Source organism: Loxodonta africana, chromosome 11, assembly GCF_030014295.1.
Source record: "Loxodonta africana isolate mLoxAfr1 chromosome 11, mLoxAfr1.hap2, whole genome shotgun sequence".
In the NCBI taxonomy this organism is placed as follows: domain Eukaryota; kingdom Metazoa; phylum Chordata; class Mammalia; order Proboscidea; family Elephantidae; genus Loxodonta; species Loxodonta africana.
In genome coordinates, this window is record NC_087352.1 from 35,645,795 (window position 1) to 35,668,551 (window position 22,757).

The 22,757-nt window shown below is 35.5% G+C and overlaps 1 protein-coding gene across 1 annotated transcript in view; it reads left to right on the forward strand.

Annotated features, from left to right (window-relative positions):
- NETO1 (neuropilin and tolloid like 1) overlaps window positions 1–16,911 on the forward strand; it is a 163,434-nt gene extending 146,523 nt beyond the window's left edge. The window contains exons 8-10 of the mRNA XM_003406250.4: window positions 9,995–10,108; window positions 15,304–15,862; window positions 16,851–16,911. Of these exons, the coding sequence (XP_003406298.1) occupies window positions 9,995–10,108; window positions 15,304–15,862; window positions 16,851–16,911 (734 nt within the window). The remainder of the gene's footprint in view (window positions 1–9,994; window positions 10,109–15,303; window positions 15,863–16,850) is intronic.
- The last annotated feature ends 5,846 nt before the right edge of the window (window positions 16,912–22,757 follow it).

Consider the following 22,757-nt stretch of genomic DNA (forward strand, 5'->3'; position numbering starts at 1 on the left):
ACATACTGCAAGTCCATCTCTTGGGGCTTGGCATATACAACAGTGATGCTAAATACATACCTGATAACAAGAACGGGGTGCCTAAACTAATCAACTATTATAGACGTGTATGCATCAGCCATGAAAACAAACACTAGCAGACATGCCCAGTGCCTAATAATAATCAGAAAACAGACCCCAAGGAAATGTAAAATCCTCTTTATTGTAACTATCGTCATGTCCAATTGCACACTATGAATAAATTGTTGCACAACTAACCAAAACAGACATAATAGTGTTATAAAAATGTATAAAGGTGTCTTGAAATCAGAAAATAATTGATAAATTTGGATGTCATACACACCTTATGTGAGGAAAGAAATTGCCTCTATGGAATGTAATTTTCACATGAAGACATTTCTCTTTTCTTAATCTGATGTCTTTTGGAACACTAAGAATGTGCAATTTTAACAGATAGATGTGGGAAAAATCTAATAAATGTGAGATCAAACTGAAATTTTACACAGAATTTCTTGTATTAAAAAAAGAAATTAAGGTATATATTACTCAATAATACTGGGTATTTTGACTAGTAATTTAGGCATATTGGAACAGAGCTTTGGAAGCAGATATTGACTTTTCAAAAAACATGCAAAGATGATAAATGAGATGATGAGAAGGTGTTCAAATCTATTTGTGACTTAAAATTTTGGCAACATTTTTTCAAATAAAATGTCATTTACTGTACTTGCATAGCCTGAAGGCCACTTTAAGTTTAAGGTATGGTGGTGGAGGCAAGTTTTTCTCTTCATTTCAAAAAAAAAAAAAGTATTGAGGACAATTCTGATGGCCAAATAAATTTTATATGGTTTTTCACATTTCCTGTTTCTGTAGTTAGAATATCACAGTTAAAACCAGTACTTAGCTGCAAGGTATATATTTTTAATCTATACCCAGATTCTTACTCATAATTGATACCTACAATGTCTTAGTATTTTATCTCTTCAAGTTCATTAAGAAAAGTTTTGCTGTTTCTTAGAAACTAAAATTATTGTGAGAATTTAGTGAGAAGATAGCATTTGATATGTATTGCCCTAATGCATAAAGACTTTTTGTTCTGATGCTAGTCAGTCAACAGGTATTTATTAAGCTCCTACCAAGTGGATAATGTTGTTCTAAAAAAAAAAAAACACAAAAAAAACCTGTTGCTGTTGAGTCGATTCCAACTCACAGCGACCCTATAGGACAGAGTAGAACTGCCCTATAGGATTTCCAAGGAGCACCTGGTGGATTCGAACTGCCAGCCTTTTGGTTAGCAGCCAGACTCTTAACCGCTATGCCAGCAAGGTTTCCAGTGTTGTTCTAAGCACCAGTGATATGGTGATGAACAAAACAAGTCTTTTGCCTTTCTTCATACTGAATGAAACAATGCATCTGCAAGTTAATTAAATATACAAAGAAGATAGGCTCAAGTCCTGGTATTTGTTATGGGGGAGTAATGTGGTGGTGAGGGATGAGGACATGGTGCCCTGTGGTAATGGTGGGTAAAATGTGAGTTCAGCAGGAAGGTGGGTGACAGTTTTGAGTAAGCAGAAAGTCCTGAGATTGGAGATCTCTGACTGTGTTTCAGGGACACTAATGAGTTTGGAATTTAATCTAACGTCATTGGGAAGCTTTTGTTCTACACAGGGTGAAACGTGGTCTGAGTCACACTTTAAAGCACTCCTGATCACTCTGGCCCTTGTGTCTGTGGGTCAGTGTAGGAGACCTGTTGGGGACAGATGAGAGTGGTCAGTTGTAGCAGTCGCATAGATGTGTTTGAGTCTCCTGTGACTGCAGAGACAAAGTACCACAAGCTAGGTGACTTAAAACAACTGCAGTTTATTCTCTCACAGTTCTGGAAGCTTGAAGTACGAAATCAAGGTGTCTGCCAGGCCATGCTCTCTCTAAAGTTTCTAGAGGAAAATCTGTGCCACGCCTTTCTCTTAGCTTCTGGCACTGCCAGCAATCCTGGCGTTCCTTGGCTGTAGACACATCAGTCCAGTGTTTTCCTCTGTCATCACGTAGCAGTTTCCTTGTGTGTCTTCGTGTATTTTTTTTTTTTTTCCTTCTTGAAAGGTCACCAGTCAGATTAGAGTCCACCCTAAAGACCTCAACTTAGCTTAATTACGTCTGGAAAGACCCTGTTTCCAAATATGGTCATGTTCGCAGATACTGAGAGGTAGACCATCCGGGGACACAATTCAACCCACAACACGATGTTAAGAAGAGCTTGGATTTGAGATAGAGCTAATACAGCCAGTCTATACTTGGGTGTCTGGGGGGTAAAAGGGATGAAGAATGACCCTGAGTCTTTAGCCTGAACAGCTGAGGGGGTAGAATTTAGGTGGGGAGGAGTGGTTGAGAGGAACACAGTGATAATCAATTGTTTTTGATTAAGGCCACTTGGCCACATTGCATTTGAGATGTTAATTTGACTTCCAAGTGGAGACATTCTGTAGGAAGTAAATTGCAGTGTTATTCTGACTCTCAGACCAGAGGTCAGAGCCGAAGTACAAACCTGCGAGTCAGAAGAACATCCAGGCTCTGAGTCAGACTGAGAACACCCAGGAACGGATGTGGACAGAGAGAAGGGGCTGATGACACCCCGGGGAGCTGACTGAAGGGTCAGGACAGGCCAGCAGAGTGGCCTGAGAAGCAGGAGAAAATATTGCCTGTGTCACTTGAATTGATCAAAATTATCATTGAGTAAAAGTAATTGAGTTTTCAGATATGTTAGATTCTGCTCTTCAATGTGAATTCATTGCCAAAATATCTATGTAGATATGTATCACATTTACATATTTATAATAATGCTAATGATTATTTCCATCTCTCAGAGAAAGACTCTAGAGCATATTGAGTACCAGAAAGTTTTAATAAATCAGTATCTTCAAGGCTGATAAAACTTGAATTCAAGAAATGAAGCAAGGAGATGCTTCCTTGCTCTGCTGAGTCTCCACACAGTTCTGGAGCATTTCTGTTCAAAGTGAAGCTTGGGGAAATGAGGAGGAATAAGGAAAAGCAGGAGAAGACCCAAAGATATAAGCATGTGTGTGCATATTAGTGTGAGTCTCTATGTGAGTGGGTAAGCGAGCGTGAGTGTGTGCGAAAGTGTGATTGTGAGAATATGTGTGTTTGAGTGAGTGTAAATGAATGTGTGAGGGTGTGTATGAGTGTGTGTGTGTGTGGTCATCTGACCCTAAGCCCCAAGCATTTGTTTAGGTGATGTAATGCGTGCGTCATTTTTTTTTTTAAGAATAACATTATCAAGCATCGCTTGTATTTCCAAATTTTTCTTGAACTATGATGTTCTTTGACTTCCAACTAGATAACCAACGATAGTTTTGTAAACTATAAAGCCTGGGTCAAGAATGGGATTTAGTGGTCAAAACATTACAACAGCAATTATAAATCAAAAATCTTTTAATTACAGAATTGAAAAAAAAATTTCAATATGTGAGACAAGCACTGAAAAATAAGGGGAGATCTATGATTAGACCTTTGTCATTTTAAAATCTATGTATTATTATTCGTTATTAAAGAAGCCCAGGTGGTGCAATGGTTAAGCACTTGGCTGCTAACTGAAAGGCTGGTGGTCCAAAACCTCACAGCGGCTCCTCAGAGAAAAAGACCTGGTGATCTGCTTCCATGAAGATTACAGCCTAGAAAACTCCAGGGGGGTAGTTCTAATCTGTCACATGGGGTAGCTATGAGTGAAAATTTACCCAAAGGCACCTAACAGCAACAACATTCTTTATTATGGAAAACACAAAAACCTTTTATTTTTTGTGTTGGGGATGTCGTTGCTTTTGCCTTCTTTTACTTAATATGCTTAAAATACTTTTGGCCACCTCCTTCTAAATAATTTGTTTCTTTAAAGGATCAGTAATATTAAGGGAAAAATGTTGTTTCTCCAAGATGCATTCCTGGTTTAATAAACATGATGAAGGGTGGAAACACAGTTTCACTGATGTCTGGTGTAAGCTCGCCACCTTGTGGTCAGCACTGGACTATGAGCGTATTTAAAAATGGAACCTAAAAGAAAGCAATGAAGCAGTATTCAGTAAAATAATTTATAAAAGTCATTAACAATTTTTATATGTAGTAAAGTATTTGCTGTTGTTACATGTCATCGGGTTGATTCCAACTCATAGCGACCTTATGTATAACAGAACAAAATGTGCCTGGTCCTGCACCATCTGCTCAAGTATTGCTTATGTCTGAGCCCATTGTTGTAGCCATTGTGACAATCCACCTCACTCCTTCTTTTTCCGTGACCTTTTTCTATTTTAGCAAGCGTGATATCTTTCTCCAGGGATTGGTCCCTCCTGATGACATGTCCAAACTAAGTGAGACAAAGTCTCGCCATCCTTGCCTCTAAGGAGCATTCTGGCTGTACATCTTCCAAGACAGATTTCTTTGTTCTGGCAGTCCATGGAATACTTAGTATTCTTTTTCAACACGATAGATAATTCAAATGCATCGATTTTTCTTTGGTCTTCCTTATTCCTTATCCAGCTTTCACATGCATATGAGGTAACTGAAAACACTATGGCTTGGGCCAGACACACCTTAGCCCTCACAGAGACGTTTTTGCTTTTTAACACATCAAAGAAGTCTTTTGCGGCAGATTTGCCCAATGCAATGTGTCATTTGATTTCTTGACTGCTGATTCTATGGGTGTTGATTGTGGATCCAAATAAAATGAAATCCTTGACAACTTCAATATTTTCTCTGTTTATCATGATATTGCTTATTGGTCCAGTTGTGAGGATTTTTTCTTTATGTTGAGGTGTAACCCATAATGGATGCTGTAGTCTTTGATTTTCATTAGTAAGTGCTTCAAGTCCTCTTCACCTTCAGCAAGCGAGGTTATGTCATCTGCATGTCGTAGGTTCTTAATGAGTCTTCATCCAGTCCTGATGTCACGTTCTTCTTCCTATTGTCCAGCTTTTTGGATTATTTCCTCAGCGTACAGACTAAGTGTGGTGAAAGGATACAATCCTGAAGCAAAGCTTTTCTGATTTTAAACCAAACAGTATCCCTTTGTTCTATTCAAATGACTGCCTTTTGTTCTATGTACAGGTTCCACATGAACACAATTAAGTGTTCTGAAATAGTAAATTATAGATGTTTTGTAAAAACTATGATTTTACTGTTTCAAAATTCTGAAATATAAAACTGACTTTTTTTGGATTAACATTTCGTATGTTTTTCATTAACATTTTTTCTGACTATAGAAGGAACCTGTATCTGTGTATGTATTTATATGTATACGCATATATGTATGGAAAATTTCTCAATAAAAGCTAAATATAATTGGAGAAAATCCTAGGAATAACCATTGCTGACATTTTAGTTTATGTATTTCTAGTAAAATTTTCCATGTGTGTGTGTTGGTGTGTTTTGATAATTACAACAACTTGTTTACTTTTTATACTTTATAAAAAAAAAAAAGTATAATCTTAAGTAATTCTCCATAGTATTCTATGTTTTCTTAAGAATTTTATCCCTAAAACAGCTTTTGAACACTGGGGCAACACTTCCCAAAGTTTCGGTTTTTATTTTGATTTTTTTTTTATTACCACAAGGCTCCTGAGCCTTCTGATGGGTACATGCCCTGAGGATCACTGAAAGGATGATAGGCAGTTGTGTACCATTTATCTCAATCTTAATGATCCAGAAAACAGTTTTGCCTCTCTATAGCAAAGTGGTCTACTAAATTTTGTGGTTCCAAAAAATCTGTCATGAAATATTTGAATAAATGTTCACCATGGACATTTTTGGAAACCCTGTTGGCATAGTGGTTAAGAGGTATAGCTGCTCAAACCCACCAGACGCTCCTTGGAAACCCTATGGGGCAGTTCTACTCTGCCTTTATGAAGGGTTGCTATGAGTCGGAAGTGACTCGATGCCAATGGATTTTTTTTAATGGACATTTTAAATGGAATTTAAAATTGAAGTACCTGTACATAATCTCAAAATCTGGTTCAAAGGTGCCTCTTCCGAAAATTGTGTTACCACAGTTATGGGACAATATTTTCATTTTTACCCTAGTCTCAATTCCATAGGATCACTAAGAACTTTGGAAAAACACTCCTGGATGTTACATTGATGCCAAAAGGCCAAGATCTATTCTCTTTTATACATTGCTTTCCAAGATGAAACTTGAGTCTGTCTTTACTATTTGGTTTTCAAAAATATGTGCTCTCTTGATAGTCTTGTTAAAGAGGAATACCACAACTAAATACCGTACACAGCTAAACCTTCCTCTACTAAGTAGTACAAGCACATGTTAAAATCTGCATTTGTTATTGTATTTAACATGCATAAATTCTGTTTTCTGCTTCTTTTTTTGAGAATTGAACTTTTGATGATATTTTACACTGAAAATGAAGGTAGCAAAGGAATGTACTCTCCTAGATATAAAAATCACTTAGCCAGAAAGTCTTAGCTTCTAGAAAGTCCTAGACGTATCTTAGAAGCAGATTTTGTTTGTTTGTTTGCTTGGCTGTTAAAAAAAAAAAGGCATACTAGTTATAAACTCATTTTTTGTTTTTTTACACATGTAACTAGTATAGCAACATAAAACCAAAGAGCTTGCAGCTGGAGGTCTCTGGTGTATCATTGACTTTGTTTTCACATTCAAATATATTACTAAATCCATACAATGACTTTCAGGAAAGCAAGAGGAGAGAAACGTTAATTTCTGCAAGTTGTAAAGTTAATTAGTTGTATTTACTTGTCATTGTGCTTACTTCGTGTACCAGCGGAACCGATTTAAAACCACATGTTGAATCATAGAAGGGGATCATCAGTTTAGCACCAGGGATTGATTTTTAGTGATGTGAATGACTAGTGTTCTAGATTGAGGGTTTGGAGGAAGATGTGTTAGGAAAGTTATTAAAATAAATATCCCCCAAACATTTTTGAGTTAAAAACATTTCATTATCATCGGTTTATTTTCTGATTTGGGCTTTTTTTTTTTTAGTTTGTCATTTTCATAGAAACTGTATAGATATTAGCAAAAGTAAGGGATAAAGATATGAAATAATATCTAGAATGATAAAAAAAAAGAGAAGGTAGAATGATTCCAGTTTTCATATTTGCATAATTATTTAATATAAAGAAATGTCCCGGGGTTGTGATTTATTGGCATCCTTGTACTATCTGCAGTCCCAGTCAAGCCACTAACATTTAAAAATAACTGATACAGATTTACAGTTTATAAGACATTTTCACAACTACTCATCAGCAGAGACCAATGAAGTCACACCTGGAGTATCTGGAATACAAAGCACAATGATCTTACTAAACTAAACAGTACTGTTTTAGTTCACGTATTACAAAGTGCGATACCTTTTTTACTTAGGTATTTACATGTTTAAACTTTTTCATTAGCCCATCCTATTTAATAGTAATGGTTTTCTTAACTCATTACGGAAGGTCAAAAAATATATATGCTCTTTTCAAGGTATTCTCTACTTGATGAGTAACTCTACTTTCAAAACCACTGCAGTGTATTCGGTAATTGAGTGGTTTTTACCTCTGTATGTAAACGCTTTGCAGACATTCACATCTATATGCAGAAAACATCTTTTTGCTCTGTGTACACATTTTGACAGCATCCATCATCTGCTTAACAGACCAAATCAGTTTTGCAAAAGCCATTATGGTTGACAACTAAAATGCAAATTTAGTTCCTTACTAAAAAGCATATTTTTGCAATACCATAGCAGATTGTTAAAATTGACAATATACAAGTTTTGTATGGTGCTTAACAAATCGCTAGTCTGGTAAAGGGTTAAGCATGATCCTTTTCTTTTTGAAATGATTACCACATACTTTTACTCTTCAGTATTTTTTTTTTCCCCAAGATAACTACTACATTTTTTTTTTAAATCTCTAATCAGAAACCTGAAGTCAATTCGGAGCAGAAGAAAGAAGAAATCCTCTTAAATTATTACAGCAGAGGCGCTGGAAGGGGAGAGTGTGTGGTTAGCCAGGAGGGATCTATCCCTTTTGCTTGAGTTAGCTACGTTTGCCTTTCTTTTGATTTTCAGGATTTGCCTATTTTGCTTTTTAAAAGGATTCTTCTAGGTATGTTATAAATATACTAAGTATATTCCTGAAAGTTTGGACTAATATAACAAGTACATTAAAGAAGGTAACCTTCTAAATCATCTGCACTATAAAATTTCAAAAGTACGTAATCCTTTATAGCGTGATTGTTAAAAGAACAAACAAACTCATTGCTGTCCAGTTGATTCCAACTGCTAGTGACCCTATAGGACAGAGTAGAACTGCACCATAGGGTTTCCAAGGCTATAATCTTTATGGAACCAGACTGCCACATCTTTCTCCTGTCCAAGAGCTGGTGTATTTGAAACGCTAACCTTTTGGTAAGTAACTAAGAGATTTAACCACTGAGCCATCGGGGCTCTTTATAGTAAGGTAGCAGTGTTTAGATAATATTGAACATTAATAAATCTTTAGGAGCCCTGATGGTAGAATGGTTAAGCACTCAGCTCCTAACCGAGGTCGTTGGTTTGAACCTACCAGCCACTTTGTGGGGGGAAAAAGGACCTGGCAGTCAGCTCCCATAAAGACTGCAGCCTAGGAAACCCTATGGGACAGTTCTATTCTGTCATACGAGGTCACTGTGAGTCAGAATTGACTCGATGACATGCAGCAACAACAATACATTTTTACTCATTAATTAACCACTATAAATTATGTGTTTCGTATGTAGGTTTTTCTAGAATGCCTATGCTTAAAAGGGTGGCCGAAATATTGTAGCAGGAAAAAAAAAAGAAACACTAAAATTACATTTTCTGAGATTTATGGAGTGATTACAAAGGTAAAACAAAAGTTAACTGCCAAGCAGTCTCTGTGAATTATGTCATAATTCAGTAATACTCCACCCAGAACAGAGACTGTTTTAAATATCCCTGTTACTCTAATAGTGAAAGAAATATAATTTTCTAATATTGAAACCATATGTAAACTTTTACCTTGCTGTGTTAAGTGCTCATTTTTTATCCTAATTAGCTAACCAAATTTCATACCTTCTGGATTCTTCTTTTACCCCCCAGTGCCCTAAATGTGCATTTTAATTTGGAGATCATGGGCCATCGTACCTAAAGTCACTAGAATGTGTGGAATGCATGTAGACTAATTTTGTTACTGTATATGTGTTCAATGTGGATGCGTATGTTGTAGATTTTTCTTATGTCCTTCAGGACTAATTTCTTCCTGGTCCTGAAATCCCATGATTTTTTTTTTTTTCATATTCATAAATGACATTATAGGGTTTGGTTTATTACATACTTTTCTTAATTTGTACTTGCTGAGCAGATGTTTTTTTCAAATTATTGCAGTATTTCAATTAAATCTATATGCACAGTGGTAGCAAATTTGTGCATTTGGAATTTCAGTACCAAACATAATGTTATGTGCATGGTAGGCACTTAACAGTATTTGCTAATGAATCCAAAAACCAAAACCAAACCCACTGCCATCAAGTCAATTCCAACTCCTAGTGACCCTATAGGACAGAGTAGAGCTGCCCTGTAGAGTTTCCAAGGAGCACTTGGTGGATTCAAACTGCTGACCATTTATTTGGTTAGCAGCTGTAGCGCTTAACCAGTATGCTACCAGGGTTTCCTGCTAATGAATAGATCAGGAAAAAAAAAAAAACCTGTGTGGATAATGTACTTCATTTTTACAGTAGAAAGCACCCTGTGCCAGCTTTCTAAACTGAGCAACTGTAGAGGAATGCCAGCTTTGTTGCTAACACAAAAAATAATCACCACAACTGAACACTTTGGAGAATCTCATGTCAGGTTGTTTATCTCAATGTAAAGGCAAACGGTCATTCTCATCTTTTTGCTTTTAGGTTTGAAATGTGAGCGATTTTCTTCTGAGCATAAATGATACCTTTTTTTTCTTTTCTTCTGTTTGTGGTTTTTAGCTCCCTGTGAAGGCAATACCTTCTTCTGCCATAGTAACATGTGCATTAACAACACATTGGTCTGTAATGGGCTCCAGAACTGCGTGTATCCTTGGGATGAAAATCACTGTAAAGGTAATGATTAGTCCTTGAGACTCAAAAACTTTCCTGCCTGTAGGGTGGAGTGGGGAAGTTTATTTCAATGTTGATATGTATCCAGCACCCTTAGAAATAGAGCATACAGTGCTTTTAAAGAAGCCCTGGTGGTGCAATGGGTAAGCACTCGACCGCTAACTGAAAAGTTGGTGGACCGAACCCACGACCAGCTCCGCAGGAGACAGTCCTGGTGATCTGCTGCCATAAAGATGACAGCTTTGGAGAAGCTGTAGGGCAGCTTTACTCTGTCACGTGGGGCTGCTGTGAGTCAGAATCAACTTAATGGCACCCAACAACCACAACGATAGGGAGTTTTATGAGCTCTGTGCGTGTTTTGTAATTGATTAGTAAGCATTTTTCTTTGCCTTTACTCATGCGGTATTTAAGACCTTTCTCTCTATTAGAACCTACAGAGCCAGGAAGAGGGAAATCAGAGCTTAGTGGAGTTTGTTAGTTCGCTCTCATCCAGGTACCCTTTCCCCGTCTGTCCTCAGGTACCTCTCAGCTATTCCTGTTTGTCCTCATTGGACATTGTTCACACACACTAAAGACAAAGTGTATTGAAGGAACATTTGTGCTTTCGAGTACTTTCTGCCACTTAACTTCAATTTTGCTGCTAAAATCTTTTTTTTTTTCCCCCAGTGAAAATACCTTCCAAGCTTCTCTCAGCTAAAGACGGAGGTTGATTTATAGAGACAGGAATCCTTGGCTGAGTTCTAAAGGTTGTATGTTTTAGTTAAATTAGAAGAGCCAGATATATTCTTTTATTAAGATCCAATATTAAACAATTTGCAAATGAAGAGAAACAGATAACTCTTTCATGTGTAAAGTCCAATATCATCTATTAAAATGCCCTCTGTGGCTAGAAGCAGAAAAAACATTGTAATAGTAGCTGTGGTTTCAGACTGTCAATAAGGAGGGCAGGTCCTGCTTCAACTATTTTGATCATGGGGCATTGGTGATGGTTAGTTTTGTGTACAAGGAACAATTTCTGAATAGATAGAAATTAAATAGTTCATGAAGGATCTTAATACAGCACTGCTAATCCTTTCCTGAGTAATGAGATATAGGTTTGACCACCTACATTTTCCATCTCTCAGGTTTTTTGAGAAGTTGCTTTCCCACTTTCAGTACATGCTGCCATCATGAGGGAACCTGTACAACCATTTGAAATGGAATAAATAGGTGTATGCTGCAAATTACTGTTTTTAAAGGGTATTGTGCATTCTGTAAGGGTATTTGGGTATCAGTAAACCTGTACATGAGTCCACAGGGACATTTGTATCCCAGAGGCCAACAGGACATATGCATCCCACCAGCCCTATCCCCAGAGTTTAGAGGGACATATGCATCCCACCACTCCTACGCACAGATCCCAGAGGGACACACTCAATTCAGACAGACTCAGTGATTCAACATGCATTCCATTAATGAAAGAAAAAAATGAACAAAAAATTTAAAGTGAGGAATAATTAGGTCATGAAAGGATTTTAATGATTAGTGGTCACTCTCGGTTTTGTTCATCTAATGTGATGCTGTGCCTATGAATGTAGAGGGTATTTGACATGAGATGGTAATCAAGAAAATGTGAATTGGAATGCATTATGAACTTCTGAACACAGCAAAACTGATGAGATTTCAGGGCAGAAATGGAAGTAAACTGGTCACTGTACACTGCACAGAGAAACAGCCTCAAAATGGGGGCAAAGCCACATTCAAATTTAATTCAGATAGGAAACATTTCCTCATTTGTTCCATTTTTATTTTTTATCAAATAATAAACCACAAGGGGAGAGAACTATCTTTCCACTGCAAAGAGAAAATGACACCTGAAAGCACTCTTAAACTATCATTAGACTTATTGTTTAATTGTTGGTTTAGTTTTATTTTAACACCCTGCTGCATGTGGGTTAGGAAAAACATTAGCTTTGGTTCTCCAGAAAGAACAGAAAAGAAAGGCAGGACTGCTAAATAACAGCAAAAAGAACAATGTTAATAACAATAAGTATAGGAAGCTGATAATTATAATAATAATCACGTATCACTTTAATCATTTATATAGAAGTTTTATTGAGATAATTCACATACCATATAATTCACCCATTTAAAATGTATAAGTCAGTAGTTTTTAGTGTTTTCAGAGTTGTACAGTCGTTGCCACAGTCATTTTTAGAACATTTTTATCACACTAAAAAGAAATTGATACCCACTAGCAGCCACTTCTAATTTCTTCCCTCCCCCCCAGCCCAGTCTTAGACAACAAATAATTTACCTTGCATCTCTAGATTTGCCTATCCTGAACCTTTCATGTAAAGGGAATCTTAAACATATGTTTGTGTTGTTGTTTGTTTTGTTTTTGTGACTGGCTTCTTAGTGTACTGTTTTCAAGGACCACACATGTTGTGGCATGTATCAGTATTTCATTCCTAGTTGCTGTTGAATAATATTCCAGTGTATGGATATACCATGCATCATACCATTTATTTCATACCATCATACCATTTGTTTATCCCTTCATCAGTTGATGTACATTTGGGTTGTTTCCACTTTTGGGCTATTAGGTATAATGCTTCTGTGAGCATTCATGTAGAAGTTTTTGTGTGGACATATGTTTTCATTTCTCTGGGGCATACACCTAGGGGCAAAATTACTAGGTCATATGAAAAAAAAAATTTTTTTTTTATTTTTTATTTGTGGAAACTCTACATATAACCTTTGGAGGAACCGCCAGAATGATTTCTGAAGCTGATGCAACAGAAATACCCACCAATAGAGTATGAGGTTTCTAAATTCTTCACATCCGTTCTAACACTTGTTATTATGTCTTTTTTATTATAGCCATTCTAGTGGGGTGAACTTGGGAGTCCCTGTGTTATCCAAATAGTTAATGTGCCCAGCTACTAACTGAAAGGTTGGGGTTTTGAGTCTACCCAGAGATGCCTCAGAAAAAAAGGCCTGGAGATCTATGGCCAATAAATCAAATATTGAAAAACCTATGGAGCAGTTCTACTCTAACACACATGGGGTCACCTTGAGTCAGAATCCACTCAATGGCAACTGGTAGCTTGTAGTGGGATGAAGTGTTATTTCATTGTGGTTTTGGTTTGCATTTCCATAATAACTAATGACACTGAGCATCTTTTCATACGCATGTAGGCCGTTCCTATATCTTCTTTGAAGAAAAGTCTTTTTAGATCTTTTGCCCATTTTTTAATTGGGTTGTCTTTTTGTTGTGGAGTTGTAAGAGTATTTATGTATTCTAGTTACCAGACGCTTATCAGATACATAACTTTTAAGGATTTTCTCCCATTCTCTGTTGTTGTTGTGTGGTGTCGAGTTGATTCCAACTCATAGCGACCCTATATTACAGTGTAGAACTGCACTGTAGGGTTTTCTGGGCTGTAATTTTTATGGGAACAGATCACCTAGTCTTTTTTCCCATGGGGTCGTTGGGTGGGTTCCAACCACCAACCTTTCTCTAGGTTGACTTTTTCACTTCTCTTCTTAGTGTCTCCTGTTGCACAAGTTTTTAAATTTATTGACATCCTATTTATCTATTTTTTGTTGTTGCTTGTACTGTTACTGCTATATCTAAGAAACTATTTCTTAACCTAAGCTCATGAAGATTTATGCCAATGTTTTTTTCTAAGAGTTATATATGTTCAGCTCTTACATTTAAGTCTCTGATCTATTTTGAGTTAATTTTTGCAAATGGTGTGAAAAAGGGGTCCAGCTTCGTTCTTTTGCACGTGGATATCCACTGGTCCCAGCACTATTTGATGTAGAGACTATTCTTTCTCTATTGGATAGTCTTGGCACCATTGTCAGTTGACCATAGATGTGTGAGTTTATTTGTGGACTCTCAATTATATTCCACTATCTGTATGTCTATACTTATGACAGTTTCACATTGTTTTGACTATGGTAGCTTTGTAGTAAGGTTTGAAATAGGGAAGTATGAGTCTTCCAAAATTGTCCTTTTTTAAAACTGTATTGGCTATCCTAGGTCCTTTGAATTTCCGTACAAACTTTAGATTCAGCTTGTCAATTTCTGCAAAGAAGTCAGCTGGGATTTTGATAGGGATTGCACTGAACTGCATATCAATTTGGGGAGTATCAGCACCTTAATAATATTAAATCTTTTGATCCATGAATATGGGATGTCTTCCCATTTACTTAAGTCTTTTTAAATTACTTTAAAAAATGGTAGTTTAAGTTGGTACTTCTTTTGTTAAATTGATTCCTAAGCATTGCATTATTTTTGATGTTATTGTATATTAAATTGTTAATTTCGATGCTAGTGTAGAGAAATAGAATTGATTTTTGCGTATTTATTGTATATCTTGCCACCATGCTCAAATAGCTTATTAGTTCTAATAACATTTTACTGGATCCCTTATGATCTTCTATATAATATTATGTCATCTGAAAATAGAGATAGCTTTACTTCTTCTCCAATCTGTGTCTTTTATTTTATTATGTTGCCTGATTGCCCTATTAGAACCTCCAATACAATGTTGAATGGAAGTGTGAGAGTGGACATCCTTGTCTTGTTTGTGACCTTAGGGAGAAAGCATTCAACTTATCACCATTAATTATGATTTTTTAAGATGCCCTTTATCACATCAAAGATGCCCCTCCTATTCCTAGTTTTTGGATGTTTTTATCATGAGGGGGTACTAGATTTTTTCAGGCGCACTTTCTGTGTCTATTGAGCTGATCATGTGGTTTTGGCCTTTATTCTGTTGATATAGAGCGGTATGGGGATATTCATATTTCAAATAGTGGAATTGATAGGTTTCCTTATACCTATGAGAAGAAAATAATGTATTGTTTAAAAAATTGCCATTTCATTCCCAAATGTCATGCTAAAGGTCTTAGAAGACCTTTTCCAAACATGTACGTGTGTGTGCGTGCACACGCATATGTTTTATAGCAGGGATGCAATGCTGGACAATTGGAAAGCTATTTTCAAGGCTGGAAGATGGGGCCCTCTTGAAAATTGAAACTTTGTTAATTTTTTTTTTAATTCATGCTTCTTTAAGTCTATAAAAACTAGGCTTAGCCTTTTTCATTTTAAAGTTCTGAATATTCACTTTAACTGTAATTTTTAATGTGTGGTGGTCTGTTTCTGTTCTGTTCTGTTTGTGGTTTTCACTCTCCTCAACCTGTAGAAAAAAGGAAAGCCAATCTCCTGGACCAGCTGACCAACACAAGTGGGACTGTCATTGGCGTGACTTCCTGCATCGTCATCATCCTTATCATCATCTCTGTCATTGTGCAGATCAAACAGCCTCGTAAGAAATATGTCCAGAGGAAATCAGACTTTGACCAGACGGTGTTCCAGGAGGTGTTTGAGCCTCCACATTACGAGTTATGCACTCTCAGAGGGACGGGGGCTGCAGCTGACTTTGCAGATGTGCCAGATGACTTTGAAAATTACCATAAACTGCGGAGGTCATCTTCCAAATGCATTCATGACCATCACTGTGGATCACAGCTGTCCAGCGCTAAAGGCAGCCGCAGTAACCTCAGCACAAGAGATGCTTCTGTATTGACAGAAATGCCCCCACAGCCCGTCAAACCCCTCATCCCGCCCGTGAGCAGAAGGAATATCCTTGTAATGAAACACAACTACTCGCAAGACGCTGCAGATGCCTGTGACATTGATGAGATTGAGGAGGTACCCACCACGAGTCACAGGCTGTCCAGACACGATAAAGCCGTCCAGCGGTCAGTATCCATAGATTTTTTGATGACAACTATAACTTGAGGACTGAAATACTTCCAGAATATCATGTTCTATGTTGTCTTCATATTTTAGTTTCTCTTTTTGCTAGTGTTTCAGACCATGGTGCCTCAACTTTTTTCTTCTCAGCACTATCCTTATTCTTCCTAAATCCCATAGATGTACATGATGCAGATATGTGTGTGAGCAAACACACACAAAAGCCAAAGATATTTATTTCTATACACATACGATATTTCTTTCTACAAAAACTATGGGTTTTAGTTTATGATATAAATTTCTATTGCTGCTTGGCTTTCACATATTTAAAAGGAGGTCATGAATGCCACTCCCATCTATATATTTTTTAAGATGTGAAATGATATTTGGAAAACAGTTGCCTTATCATGATGGTTTGCCCATCTTATTGAATAATTTTAATGTAAAAATAATATATTTTGAGATATAACATATTTTGGTATTAAAATGAAAATATTTTTCTTCCATATTAACAGAATACTTACATTAAAAATTGCATATGGTGGCATGGAATGCTAAAATACTCATCATCTATAGTTAATTGCTTCTATAATTCATAGAACAGTTTAATTTATTTTCCTTGGCATATAGACAATACTATCTGTGTTGTGTTATGGGCACTAAAATGATAAAAGTTTTAAGGACAGAATATTTAAATTAAAAAAAATTTTAATTTAAAGATCCAGTTTATTTCTGTTTTGTTTTGCATGTATATTAGCATTTCGTTTGTTTTATAATTTCCCCTACTTTCTCAATGAATTATGCATTCTCAAAACCTACAGTATTTCTAGTTGACTTAATATGTTTTGCATGCTGTTGGAGAAAAAAATTATTTCTTCAGGTTTTTATATATTTTTGAAAGTTTAGGAATGCTTTTAAGTAAATATTTGTGTGCATATATGTATTTTTTGTACAACTACTACTTTGTTGAATGAAATAGCCATAACATTCCAGGTTCTGCCTCATTGGGTCTCTAAGCAAACATGAATCTGAATACAACACAACTAGGGTCTAAAAAGAAAATTCCAGGTAAGCGAATGCCCTTGGTTCTGCCTCCCACTTTGTTGTATTCTGTTTTGTTTTGTAGCAGTTATAGCTGCTTAGTAGTTCGTAGGGAATGTGCTATTTATCCATTACTCCTTAAACTATGTGTTTCTTGACATTTTACAGTTAGAAAGATAATGAATTCAGTGCTAATAGAGTGATGGTTCTTAGCCTACATGTCTTTGAAATGAATTTTAATATTCTTATCCTCAAGTATTATAAGAAAGTATTATGAAAGAAGAACATCAAAGTATTGCATTTTAAAAGCAAAAATACTAAAATGAATGAACTCTTCAACGAATTGCCAGAAGAAACCCAAGATTTTAGGAATCAAGACTATGAATATTCAGTTTTAATATAACTGAAGTCCATATTTAAAGTGGTACTTACTTTATTGATTTTTAATTTGGCAATATTTGACTCGTAACTGGTACACTCAGTATTTGATAGAACTTACACAGTGTGTGCGCTCTTATTTTTGCATGAGTGTGTAGCTTCTCTCATCAGAATTAAATGCAGCATGTTTTGTCAAATTTTATGATATAAAATTTGAGTGCTTGATAATGTGAGATGTTTCATAAATACCAGTTGTCTATGTGTACATCTACATTTATCATAGGATAAAATAGGTTTACTTTTTGCACTGGATCATCTATCCTATATGAGAGTAATTCGTCTCCAATTAAATTTGCTTGACAGCTAATCTCTTCAAAACCCTTCAAGCTTCTCAGCTGTTCTTGAACTAGGTGAATGCATTTCCACGGTCTATCTTACCTTGATAAATTGATGTATTTGTATGTATTTTTTCATTGAGAGAAAACGTTTTAACTGTGTTTTATTTTCAGAGAAGAACTGTTTATACAAACATGGGGACTGTGAAAAGGAAATTCTATAGTGAATTGTGAAAAGTGGACATATTTCTAAATTCATTCCACTGCCTTTATCCAAACTTAAGAATTACAGACATTTGTTATTCCTTCGGCAAGACATCCCCGCTGCGCAGTGATATGTTCATTTCGTAATTTGGTTGCTGGCCACCAAGTGCTCCTTAGTTTCTAAATACGTTTTGAGATTTACTGGAAACTTGAAGAAGAAATTAGTTCCTGATTCAGACGACCCTTACTTTATTTTTACTGTCAATTCCCCTTTTGTTTCTATGTTGTTTTACGTCTCTGTTATATAATTGTACGTTGTGTGATATGTAAAAAAACACGATTTTGGATGAACTCTGCGTTACATGTACATTGTTTTCATTATATAGACTGCTTGGGAATAGTGCGTTCCTGAGTGATTATGAACATGCTACCACGAAAAGTGAAACTATGGACCCTGGAAACACCCGCTAGAGGTTTTATGGACGATAAGCATCTATTGTTACGTTACAATTAAACGCAGCAAAAAGTAATGAGGAAAACTACTAGATTGCAATAAGAAAAATCTTTTTTTTTTTTTTTTTGGACCTTTCCTGTACACCCCCCAAATTTCTTTTTGTTTCGTGTCAAAGGAAGATACTGAGTTTCAGAAATGGTTTTTGAAATCAGGTATTTTATCATCGGTACCCTACAATAGACACGTTTTTTGATTAAGCACTTAGCAATATGAGTGAATTGACAGTTTGAGAAAATACCCTGCATGTCAGAAATGGATATTTGAGTTGGAAAAATATCCTTTTTATTAGACATTGTAAAAAGCATGCATTCTCAGATACTGCTGTTACTCTTCCATTTCTTTATGTCATATGCTTGCTACTTGTAACTTTTTATATAAAGATATATAAAAATGTGTAATAATTTCCTAACTTGAGTTCAATGAAATGTTTTCTTCTTAGCATAAGAAAAAACTGACTTACAAAAGTACACACTTTATATAAACACTTTCCACCTGTTAGGTGACTGGATGTCCTCTAGTATGGAGGCTTACTTTCTCCAATATTTGATTTCTAAAGTTTTATGGAATATGTTCTCATTTTGAAATAGGAAAGTCTTTTTTAAATGCTTTAAAATCACAGGCCCTTTTATGACCCAAATTATACCATTCTGAATTAATCTTATACTCAGGCACACTTATGACACTGAAAGTTTATTGATTTTGATTGTTTCATATAAATAAAGTAAATCCTATAATGTATTTAATTGCTGTTGAATTATATGCATACGCTGAGGTTTGATTTACTGAGTGGATACTTTCTTAGCATATTGTATGTGTACTTTTAGAAAAGAAATTTTAGAAAATAGAAATACTGTGTATCTGTGTACCAACATTTTCAAAACTGCTTGATTTTGCAGGTTGAAAGAATTTTGTCCTTCAAATAACACAGCAGTCTAGACTTCCACAATTTAAACCTTGTAACTCAAACAGGTTTTACAAACCAAATTTATCAATTACTGGCATACATCCCTGGTAGAAATTCAAGTTTCATGTATGTTACTAAATAAGTTAATCAGAAATAGAATTTTTAAATAGAAAAAATAGTTATATCCATTCTGAATATTCCATATTTGAATGTAAATCTACATAAATAAGTATCCCATGAATTCAACAAACTGGTGAATTAAAAAAAATTTTTTTGTTTTGTTTTTCTGCATGCATAACTTGGACTATGATAAAGAAAAACATTTTTTTTCAATAGTATGCTACATATTTTATACATATTGCTTATGTTAAAATTTACCCGTTTTTATTTGGCCTGACTGGTTTTTTATTACTGTGCTCGCTTTTATGCCCTTGATTTCAAAGTTACTACAGTCAGACATTATTTTATGAAATGATTAGCCATGTTTTATATCGCCTTCTCTATTTAGAAATCTGCTTAGGATCCTTTACACTTTGAACTGGGTAATCTCAAACTTTTTGCTTATAACAGCAAATAAGAAATGAAAAGAAATTAGGTGAACCATTTACAACTCTCTTGTCTTGTTGCCCATGGGAATTTGGGGCCCTCCTGTTCTTCCAAAATACCCAGAATGCTTCTGTTCTGTTGTTTCTCTCCTTAGGAGATATTTGCACCACAAAATGACAACTGATTTTTGTTACACATCAAACTAAACAAGTGTAATAATGAAGAGAAGTGACTTACGTAGATTCAATACACAGCCTTCCTATAGGTAAAAGGGATATTTCTAATACATAACAGGCCGCCTAAGTGGTAATACTAAGAATATTTAACAATATGGCATAGAGCAGTGACTAATCAGAAAGGAAGGTAGTGATAGCACTGGAACAGGGTTCTGGAGATACCTGGTTGTCCCCGTTAATAACTCTGGACTCTGGATTTTGGGAATACGTGCTTTAGGAGACCTGAGAGAGGTTTATAGGAAGTCCTGGGAGGAGCTATTTAAAAGCCAATATTGAAATCTATATAAATCTATATATTAAAAACTCACAAACCCTGGCTCCATCCGACCACTTCACCTGAATACCAACCTTTGACCCACAATGAAATGGGGAGACACATGTAGGTTAAGAATGAGTTGTTTCAAGACTTTTCAATCAAGTTATTTTAATAATTCTATTGATTTGATACAGTGGATTCAAATATGACTAATGCAAGCTTTATTAATTCAATAAATTGTTCTCAAATAATGTGGTAGGTTAACTCACAATGTTAATTTAATACAAGTTATTTTCAGGTTGTCTATGTTTGAATTCACTTTTCAAAATCTTGAAGGCATATTGTGATTACATACAACACTTTTTAAGCCCTGAAATAAGCTTTTTACTTCTCTCTGAGTGCATCCTAGTTGCATAATTCAAGCTTGGTGTGCTGATTTGAAAATCAGATGGTTTAGTACCTGATTTTATGCACATGTCATTTATATGCATTATGTTCCATTTGATTAGATAATTAAAATGTGGCTGTACACCCACTCCTCACTTATCGACATGGTTAGGTTCCAAAGACCAGGTTGTTATGCAAAAATCAGCATTATGGGAAAATGGAGGATGACCACATAAGATCACAAACTAGAGGATGACTACATCATTACATAACTGCCAAATGACATCATCACATAAATGCCAAATTATATCATTACATAACTGCCAAAGCACTGAGAAACATAGCTCAGTCAAGTTGACACATAACCTTACCATCACAGTCAGCATTACTCCTGCCTTGTACCTCGGCATTCATTACTGCCAGACACACATCATTAATGTGCAAAATAGTCAGATAGTAGATTTTTTTTACTGTTGTCGTAATTGCAAATGTCAGATAACAAGATAGCCAATAAATGTGAAGTAGGTGTTTACATAATTGAAGGATAATGTTTTTGGACTTTTAAAGGAAAAATGACCCACATAGTGGAGATGCTGACTTTGCTATTTTGCATTATTTTTTTCTATTGAATATATTTCAATGGGTCCAACAGACTGCTTGGGCATGACTCTCAGTATTTAATAAAGTGAAGTCTTTGACATTACTTGAAAACTCACTTAAGTTATTCTGTATTTTCCCCTTAGGAATGTGTGTTTTCTTCAAATTTTATGTTTTTTTTTTAAATTCCGTGATTGGTTTTACCTTGATCTCACACTATAACAAATTACAAAATGTGATACTTGTTTCCTGTTACTTTTATTAAAGTAATGGTAAGTAGGTTATTGATGTTTTGGATGTGAAGTAAATAATAGCTTTTTCTTGTTATGAAGTTTATATAGGTCAATGATGAAAATAAGTCCTTTCAGGTTTCAACTCTGGAGGGAGGTTCAATACATAGAGTCTTTTCAGTTTTCTGAATCCTAAACGTGCATGATTTGAAAATTTTAAGTTTTGTCTAACTTCACTGGTGCAACTTAGTTTCTGTGGCATGTTTACCTCATTACTGTCTCCTCTCTTTGCTCATTTCTATCTATCACAGTGCTGGGACACTAATAAATATTTGTTATATAAAAGAATAAAAGAAATAGGGCTTGAGCTAACTCTTCATTCTTACATATTTAATATTTCCCATGCCCTCCTTAAGGGATTAATAAACTAGAAAAATAAAAAATATATATTGTTAAAATAGCAATGGATGTGTTTTATAAACAATCCTGTTCCATAATTCCAGCATGTTTTGTTAATATAGAATTATCCTGATTATTTTTTAATTAATGAATTTGTTTTAATTGCACTGTGGGTGTCTCTAAGTGAATTATATCGTTAAAATAAATCAAACAGAGCTAATAAAAATAACAGATACAGGTGACAATGGTAGACACTCATAGCATCTCATTATTTTTCCCTATAGCCTCTGGTTTCTTACTTTCTTGTGCGTAATTAAAGAAGCAAGTGCCCTCTTAATCGCCTTGCATCACTCAGAGGTAAGAGTAATAAACTCAACCTGCCCCAGATTCTGTCTTTACTAGGGTGGGGCCATAACGTCCTTATTCTTGCTCCGCCATGATAGTATAGTCAAACTACTCTTTATACCCATGGTAATTATGCAGTCAGCATATTCTTGTTTGTCCCCGATTTTCTACCATGTCCCCAACCTCCAAAGCATTCTATTATACAGTGATTGGTTCCTTTTTTTTAATGCCTACCTTTTCATAGCACAGATACAGACACAAAATTGCAAAGTGACCAGAAAACAATATATAAACCATTTAACAAAACACGATCCTTTTGTATCACATTTTGAATTTGTTCTCTTTATTCATTTTCTTTTAAGTTCAGCATGAATATAGCTAACCTTTTCTGAGCCTGTACAATGAATGTGCCAGGATTCTCCTTGGTGGATGAAAAAGAAAAAGGCAATCCAGTGGGGGGGCAATCATAGAGCCTTTAGAAGGAAAGTACTTGCAGGACCTAGATAAGGAAAATGAAGCCCAAGATTA